Source organism: Pteropus alecto, unplaced genomic scaffold, assembly GCF_000325575.1.
Source record: "Pteropus alecto unplaced genomic scaffold, ASM32557v1 scaffold123, whole genome shotgun sequence".
Classification (NCBI taxonomy): Eukaryota; Metazoa; Chordata; class Mammalia; order Chiroptera; family Pteropodidae; genus Pteropus; species Pteropus alecto.
In genome coordinates this window covers 4,621,849-4,631,653 of record NW_006433950.1, presented here as the reverse complement: position 1 = coordinate 4,631,653, position 9,805 = coordinate 4,621,849, and the positions used below count along the sequence as shown (strand labels likewise).

At 34.2% G+C, this 9,805-nt stretch overlaps 1 protein-coding gene across 1 annotated transcript in view; it reads right to left on the bottom strand.

The window, feature by feature from the left end:
• CHD9 (chromodomain helicase DNA binding protein 9) overlaps positions 1 to 9,805 on the bottom strand; it is a 118,022-nt gene that overhangs the window by 80,563 nt on the left and 27,654 nt on the right. Inside the window, 1 exon segment of the mRNA XM_015586934.2 lies at positions 1,335 to 1,666. Within this exon segment, the coding sequence (XP_015442420.1) occupies positions 1,335 to 1,666 (332 nt within the window).

Here is a 9,805-nt window from a genome sequence, read left to right as displayed (position 1 = left end):
GTATTGTTTTTTAATTCCCTTCCAAGAACTATACACGACTTTGCCTATACCTCTGTGTAAGATAAAACTAAAAAACTTTAATTATGCTAACTTTCAATACATTAAAGAATTCAATGAGGTTTCCTAAAGTACAACTAGACATATACTGGAAAAATAAGATACTTTCATACCAAAACCTTTAAATATAAAAGAAGCAGAAATTTAACTTTCGAATTTAATTTTAGCTGTCATTGTTTAGCTGTCATTTGTTATTTTATTTTGCAATAAAATAACAAAATCAATAATATTAATTATTGCTCTATTATGGTAAGAGAGCCCATGTTATTTAATGGTCTGGACTGAAAGGCATCAGGATCTAACAATATAATTCAGCTTGGTGGTCTCATTTCAAATGCTGAGAATTTGGTCTACATAACTGTTAGTTCTAAATAGCCACAAAATATATTAATAATTTCTTTAAAAAATGAAGGTTTTCATAATAAGAGAATTCTTTATTGTGTACTTTCTTGTGTGGAAAAAAGAAAATAAATTAAATAAATAATCTGAAACTTTTCATATAAAGCCTGAAAAAAATGACCAGTATTCCTGCAAAAACAATTCTAAACTATGTTGGATTTAGGTTATTCTCACCCTTGCATGCAAGGCAAATATACCTATAGAAAAAATAATATGTATTACATTTTCTGGAAATGTATTAGATAAGTTGTCAAATAAAAACACACAGGATTAATGTACCCTCCTAGAGCAATTCTCTGTCCTTATAATTCTCTTGGAGCATTAATCCTCACCTGGCCTCTTTATTATATAAAGTAAATCAGAAAGACTGGAAGAGCAGAGGGCTGCTAACTGATGATTTAAATGGTCTTAGTTTTCTTGCCATTCCATTTAGTCCACGGTTGTGAGTTTGAGAAAATATTGTATTTCATGTTTCTAAACTGTAAGGCGTCCAATGCTGTACAACTATGAGGTAAAGTTATCTTATAAAGAATTGTAACACATATTCTGTAAAGAGAGTGAATTAGGAACTGGCAGAGCAATATGAGTTTGGTTTAGTTTTCTCTTTCTCTGTTTTATATACAAAATATTTTCCTTTTAAATATTTTTTTACTAATATCAATGTACAAAAGCCATGTTCACAGAACAATGAAATTTAGTAGGTCCTGGAATATTACTTAATTTATTCAAAAAAGAAACAGGGTGCATATAGTATTTAACTTTTTAAAGTTCCAGTGTGGGCATAAACACATCACACACCTATCAGAACTAAAAGACTAGACAGATTGCACTTTAACAAAAAATTCAAAGGCATTAAATTTAATTCTTAACCAACTTACCCAATTTTTGTCTTCTCTTTCAACTTAGAACAAGTTTTTGTTTTTTTGCTCTCTTTGTCCTTTGGCTTGGATTTCATCCTTCTACCTTTCTTTTCCTCCTTTCCTTCGACTGAAGCACTAGGAAAGTTTTCAGGGCTCATGACTCGTGGAATATTGCGCTCCCCGCGCTCCTTTGCTTTGGCTATGGCTTCTGATATTATACGATTAGCCTTTTCTTGCTTGCTTTCTGATTCCACCTTTTTTCTCTGCTTCTTCTCAGACATGATCCTCACCTGGGTATTCTGCAACTTAGTATATGTCCCAGAACCATCATTCTTCTTGGAAGATGGAGGCTAGAGAAACCAAAACAGTATTTATACAACATACAGAGTACATAAAAAACAACCAACACGAACATCTGAAAATTTAAGATTAGGCTTAAGGAAGTAAAATACGTGAGTAAATATGTGCGTGCTACAAATTTTAAATTAAAACATTTTGCTGATCTGGAAATTAGTGTAGATATAAAAAGCTCAACTACTGCTTTTAAAAAGGAAGGTTAAAGGATAATATAGATCCAATGACATTTTCACAGCATTCTTAATTAGTTGATTCAAATTTTGTCCTGTACATACAGCTGATTCAAATTTTGTCCTGTAAATATTCTATGTATTCGGAATAAAAGTATTCTTTTTTTCTTCACTCCAGAACTCTGAAAATTATTTTTTAAATAAATTTAAAATAGCAATTTTAATACAGAGTGACTACTCTTTATATTTTATTATGATTTTTAGAAAAATAAAGCCTATGCTTTACAAGAAACCAGAACCTAAAATCACTGAAATCATTTTAATATACAATGTATGCAACAACATAGCTAGTTAGTAAACAGACATTCCCATACTTAAAATTAGAGAAAGTTTTAGTTTTTCCGTGAAAGAGTTAAATGTGGATTTTTTTTTCCTCTTTCTATATCATAATTATTTTGTTCAAGCAATTCTGGAAAAAAACAAGTTTTATAGTTTTACGTTAAAATTATTAATATTTTAGCAATATCACAGGAAGCAGATCAACAGCATTTAAAAAATATCCTCTTCAAACACGCATTCATCCACATGTACTTAGATCACAGTTTTGTTATGTTCTTACCCGTAAACATGCCTCTGACTATAGCAAAGGAAAAAACCACCAGGAATTTCCAAACACATTTTCATGCTGATTCCAGTGCGATTCACTGGGTATCTTTTCTATACCTGCCTCATCAAAGGTTTCGTAGCAGTGCTGCAGCACTGGGAAAGGAAGGAGGGTTTAGAATCGCTCACTAAAATGCCACCTTAAGGCCTACAGGCTCTCACAAATAACCAAGACTCGAAAAAACAGCAACAAGCTCAAGATGGCGATGCAGTACGACTCCCGCAGCAGCAGCCAGTAATAAGGAAGGTTATTCAATCCCATTAGCCTTTTAGCCCAAAGAACCCCTCCTCCTCCCACTCATTCAGGCTTTCACTTACCCTTCCTCTTGGCCTCTTCACTGAAGACATTTTTGGCGTCAGACAAAGGCTTGCCCTCTGCTTTTTCACCACCCCAGCAGTGCTCAAGAAAAAAGCATTGAAAGAAGATTCCTAAATGGCCTATTTAGCAAGCTGCAACCAAGAGATGCACAACCCTCCACAAATACACATTGTAATTTATCAACACATTTCTGCCTTGGCAAGTTTATATCCAGTGTTCATCCTATTTAGAGAAGTAAAAAGGCTGTAAACTCCTCCTAAAAAAGCTGAGTTTCCTCAATAGCTATAAGCAGATAGCCAGATTCCAACAAAGCACAGAAAGAAATGAATGCACAAAGCATCAAAATGCATCAGCATGAATATTAGAGATGTCGTTAAAAATACTGACTCCTTCTGCGGAAGTAGGCCAGCAGATGGTGCTACCAGTTATTATTCCATTAGACTCTGCGATTTAACCCCCAGTGGACTGTTCTTCCCTCCATGTAACATATTAACTCTCACTCTGCCATTTCCTGCAGTCAAGTTTTCAAAAATATACATAAAAACTTGACTTTTAAAAATCTGAAAATTAAAACTGTGAGTGAAATGGCTTGATGTAGCTATCAGTATTAAAAAACAAAATCCAACACAATATTTACTGGAGAAAAAGACTGTTCTCCATGATACTCTAAAATATTTAAAATATAAAAATAGCTGAAGATGAGCAAAGGGTTAAAGAGCAGGTCATGCAAATGAGCACATAACCAGTGACTTCTAAGAAATTAGATAAGGCTCCTTAGGGTTCTTCTAACAATAAGCCAACAATGTTATTTTTAAAATAGAGAAATGAAGCTATTTTCATTTAAATTCTAAAAAGAAGCTGAGAATTTTCAAAAAACATGAGAGCTGTCTGTAAAGAATTACTAACCAAACGAAAATTTTCCTTATTTAAACCTGGATAAATACATTAGTTTTCTTAACGTAAATATCTCAAGGAAAACCAAAAAACAAAAAACAAACTTTCTGACCTTTACTCCTCACATTCTATTCTAACTAAACTGCTGAGTTTTTCAAATAAAATTTTAGTTTTGTTTCTTTGCTCGAAATAAATAAGTAGCAAGTCCACCTTAATTTGATCATCAGTACAACTTTTCTTTCTCTAAAAATTGAGACAATTTTAGTAAGCAGTGCCTTTAAAAAACTAAAACAAATTTTTCACTACTTCAAAATTCGAGTTTACCTTTCATAAATACTGTTTTTTATTTGGTCTTGGCAAGTCGTCTGAGGCCTTTTAGGCACCAAAGTTCTCAAAACAAAGCTACATTATGTGAACAGTGTCCAACAGTGTCCTCGAAAGACCAATCTGGACAGCAGGAGAGGAAATTAAAGGCAAAGGAGGAGCAATGGCAAGGAAAGGGTCTGGCTGACCTGAGAGGTCGTCCATGTTAAAACGCAACCACCAATAACGAGAGTTAATGCTTACCAAGTGCTTACTTTACCAAGTGCCAGCACTATTCTGAGCATTTTACACGTAAATAACTAATTTAATCCTGTACTAGTGGTAACAGAGAGAAGAGGAGTAGCAAATGACAGATACTCTTAGAGCAGTATTACAAAACGACAGACCGGATCTCAGAGGGTGAACAATTTAAAAAATCATAATGGTAATGATAATAAGATCTACCATTTATTCTTACTATGTGCCAGGCACTATCCCTAATATTACACATATAGTAACTCAATTAATCTTCAAAAAACAATCTTGTGAGATATGTACTGCTCTTAGCCTCATTTTATACATGAGGATACTGAGGCATAGAGAAGTGACTTGCCCAAGGTCACGCAGCCACTATATTCTATATGATTTAAATACCATAATTTTCAGAGATTAATTTGAACACAGAAGTAACTTTCTCAAAACTACATAGATACTAGTAATAAAGCTAGGATGAAAGTTAGGTTTTTTTCCAGGTCCCTTTCCAAGAGGTGGAAATCAACTGGGTATGGGAGGGGTATGACTGAAGAACAAGAAGATACACTATTTGGTTTCCAGACCAAGGACTGGTAAAGGAGAAAATAAACAGTTAAGAAAGGGTGTGTACGTATGTGTGCATGACGAGTTTCATTTTTTTGCACACTGAGTTTGAAATGGAAAGCTCTGGTAACTGGAAAGTTGGGACTGGATCCTCAGAGAGGTCAGGGCTGGTATATAAGATGTAGATTCTCTTACTGCTTTCTTTAAATATCTTTAACTCACCAACGCTATCCACAGATCCGTAGATGATTTCCACAATATCTCACTTCTGTAAAGCTTTCTAATAGTCTATTATTTATCCAAATCCTAATTATTTAACAATAAATCTTAACAGCGGATATCAATAGAGAATGCGATCAAATATTTTTTCTGCTACTAGATTACAATATTTTAAAACTATATTCCCACAATACATCGACAATAAGGTGTTAAAAACATTTTTAATGTCGATCATTTCCCAACTCACATGCACACACGACATATAGTTGACAGACTTTTTTCAAAGTTAATTTTTCTTTTTCCCTAATAAGCAATGATCAAATTCTGTCAAAAAATTCTTAATTGTATTTTGTTTTGTTTTCCTCCTGTCAGTCCCACTTCCTACTATGCTTCCTTATCCGTAGAAAATATATATTAAAATCTGGGGGGGTGATGGAATATCAGAGCTGCAATGTACTCTCCAATTCTATACAAAGTAAAAGAATTTCTTTGTATTTCACTTGTGATTTTTCTGGAAGTTTGTTGTCATTTCAAAATGCAAGTTGTCTAAAAATAAAAAATAAAAGCAAAGGCTCTTATCCCCCCAAAACTTGTATTCTAAATGAGGAAAAAAAAACATAGAAGGCACATATCAATATATCTAAAATTTATAAGAAAAAAACCATAGTGTAACATAAAGATATCATATGTAACATTATTTTGATAGCAACTGAGAGGAATATATGAAAGATCTGGACATCTTATTTCAATTTTAGGGAAACTCAAGGATTTACACAGATCACATTTAGTGGGTCCAGTCTAGCACTAAAAAGAATAAAATAGAATGAAAAAGGATGGCGTCTAGCCTTTATGAATGTTACCTCTTACAAAATTAGAACATTTTCATACCACCTGTCATTCCTCTTTTCCTTCATGAGAGAAGCAGCAAAGAGATTTGGGCAAGAAAGAGGAGGTGTTAAAATCTGAGTAGGGACTCAGGTCTCTTCTCTCTTAGCAGAATAATTTTCCCACAAACCCACCCACCCACATTAGGGAATCCATCCATTTCAAATATTTTAGTTGCATACAAATAATTAAAATGACTGAATCACCAGTGTATGGACATGGGTGGAAATTATAAACTTCTGAAAAGAAGAGAATGATCACATGACTAGACATCGCAGAGCACAAGTTCCTCCATTGGGGAAAAATATATAGAAAAATAAAATTCCTACTTCGTATATTTTAAAAACAACATAAAGGAATAAAATGTCTCAAATAATAAAATAGATATAATTCCTTAGTAAGAATAAAACACAGAACAAGGAATTTTCAAAAACATAGATAAAACTGCACTGCACTGTAGTTAAAATTAAAAAATCTTCCAACCTTTCCCAGGAGAGAGGACTCTCGCTTCAGGCCTAGGGGACCAGGTGGACGGGGGTACCATTGGAAGAGAATAAAAAAATAGACAAAGCCAGCCTTGAGCAAGCACGAGTTTTACTGCCTAGAAAGACAATGTAGACTAACAGAAGAGAATCAATAGTGAAATCCCAAAACACCAAGTTCAAGGAGCTAGCTGATGAAGAAGAGTCAGTGAAGGAAAAGAAAAAGAAACTACAGGAATGGTAAGATGAGACTCAGGAGAAAAGTGGCATGAAAGCCAAAAGGAGTTTAAAGCTCTGCAGTCAAAAGCAAAGTAAATATCTCACAGTAATCTCAAATATAAAGCTAATTTACAAGACCTTTTAGCTCTCTTAAATTGTTTATAGTAAGCCAGTGTGCTAGTTTTTAATCTCCTTTAAGAAGAGCCATAATCATTATTTACTTAAAATTCATATTAAACCGACCTTCTAAAAACAATAAATTTGTAGTTAATTTTAGTAATGTGTCAAACATTAGTGTGGTGACTTCTTTAGGTTTTTCTTTATTGCATACCATTTTTTTCCACAGGCTACCAATGAAGACTTGCTTTAAAAGAGAAAAGAGAAGGGAAAATTGACCCAAGAGCATATTATATAATCTGTCAAAGTCTTCTGAGTTTTACCCTTAGATTTGTTTTTAGAGTTTTGATGGAAGTGAAGCCATTACTTTATTGCTTTCTTCACATCTGTGAATTGCCACGTTCACAGCAAAAGGCTTATTTTCATCTTGTGATTTGTCTAGTACACAGGTTTCTACTTGCAGCTAACATGATATTCCTTTTATTTTTTTTAGTATCGTAAATCTTGGATTTTACATTTAAAAAATAATACTATGAAAAGTTGTGCCTTCAAGACTCTTAATCATCCACAGAGCAGTTCGGGAAAACAGTAGATATTCATAAAAATTGTGTATTTCTAAAAATAAAAGTTTATTACATGACTTACAGGAAACACAGAGAGAAAGGAACATGTTAAAGGTACTGCGGGATGTAACCAGCAACATCCGGAAGGTGGGAAACCCTACCAATGACTCAGATTCGTCAGCAAAAAAAATTAAAACAAAGAAGGGGAATCAGATTTAAAGAGACTTGACTAAATGCAATGCCAAAATAAAAAAATAGAAGAAAAATGAACAGGGACACTTAAAATACAGAATCAACCAAATGTAATATGTGGCCCTTCTTTGATTTTACCCAAAATAGTTAAGTGTAAGAATACATTTATTAAAATACGAGGAAAATTTTAACTTTGACTGGATATTTATGAAGGAATTATATATATAGTAGGTGTGAAACTGATTTTACGGTTCTGTTTTAAAGACAAAAATACTGATCTGCTAATACTTATAACAAAGTTTCATATAATCATTCCAATTTTCCTTTAAGCATATCATATGAATTTACTACATGATTACTGTTTTTAAAAAATTTTTCTAGATAACAAGTACAATTTACTTATTCCCATCTTCAGTCAAAATTTAAAATTCTAAAAAAAGAAACAAGAAATAATGGCTCTCATCTGCATTAGAGGAACCCGTTTCAATAACCTTATCATTACTAATAACATCAGTACGATGCTGATATGCATTAGGGGCATCCAGTGCTGAAAATGAAACGTGTCCTTCTCTACATTTCTGTCAGTCCACATGGTTTCTCCCCACAGTACTGTTATCTACATCTCCCCTTAATACATCACAAAAAGTTTTCAAATATTTGTAATCCCTCATGCTTCTCTCCCCTCAAAATAAAAGAAATCTAAAAGAGATCCTTAGCAACTAACTTTTCTTCCTCAAATTATGCAAATTTACCCCAGTAATTTACTCTAGTCTTAGCCAACATTTTTTCTGAATAAATTTAGAAAGCTCATTAAAACAACAGTAAGGCAATAGATTTCAGGAACGTCAGAGAGGTACTCATAGCTGTTAACAGACCATTGTTCCTCAAAGGACATCCTGGCAATGAGAAAATGTACAAAAATTTGTATGACAGGCTTAATTACTACTTTTTTAATAATGACAAAACAGTTAAGAGTGGGTACATTTTTAATTCAAGTCATAATCAGAACTAGAGGGTTAAAACATTCCACTGGGATATGTTAAGCAAAAATGACAAAGGAACTCTTCCTAACAACGGGGGAGACACTTCAGTGACGCAGTCCTGTCTTACCTGCAGAGGGGTATGTTCCAAGAGCCAGTGGATGCCTGAAACTGCGGACAGTACCAAACCCTAGATGCACCGTGTTTTTTCCTATACATACATAACTTTTTCACTTAAAGAACTCACTTTACGGCTTTCTCTGGCATCTCCGAATTGCCAGCATCACTACTCCTGTGCTTTGGAGCCATCATGAAGTAACATATGGGTGACTTGAAGGCAAGCATTGTGATACTGTGAGTCAATCTCCTCATTCTTAGATGTATGATGACGTATTTAGAGGTAAATTCTCATAATAACTGCAATTTACTTTCAAGTTATGCAGCCAAAACCAACAAAATCTGCATACTCATCTACAAATAAAAATAAAGCAAATGCAGAAAAATGTTAACTACTGAAGTGAAAGGACATTTATTTACTATTCTTTCATTTACTTCTCTGGATACTGAATATTTTTCATTGGAAAAAAAAAAGAAAGCAGAGAAAATAGCTTGTCCTGATCAGCTGTCATACTAACAACAACTCAATGACTGGAACACGCATATATATTCATAGGACAGTTTCACGTTAAAGTCTGGAATCTCAAGAACATAGCTTTGTTTCTAAGAAAAATTTAAAACTATATAGTTATCCATAAACTCCTTAAAAGTATTTCATAAATCAACACTATTTGAATTGAGAAAAACAAAGCTTTAAGTACAGATAATGATGACAATTTTTCCACAGAGAGAAAAATCATTCTGCTGGTCACAGGCTACCTACACCCCCTAATACATCTGCTCTCATCAACTAACTTCACAAATCTGTGCCACTGTTCATGCAGAAAACAGCTTCCTTTAGACCAGGCAAGAGGGATGCCTTCCTTGGGCTGCACAACCTAGGCCTGGTTCCTTTGCCAAAAGGATATACTACCGCCCCACTCTTCCAGAACACGCTCCAGGTGCCCAGGAATTTCCTACCTAAAACAGTCTCACACTCACTTGCAGAGCCGGCCTGGGAGTATTCCCTAGGTTTGCTTTCTCAAGGAATTCCTTGTTTGGCAAGGAATACATATTGCCAGTGTGCATGCTTGGGCCAGAGAGATGGGGAGAGGGAGGAGGAGGTTGGCTATTTAGCTGAGAAGTCCACGTGTGTTCACAAGGCCCCTGGAGATGCACGATGGAACCATAGTGGCACTGGAATGTACGATGGC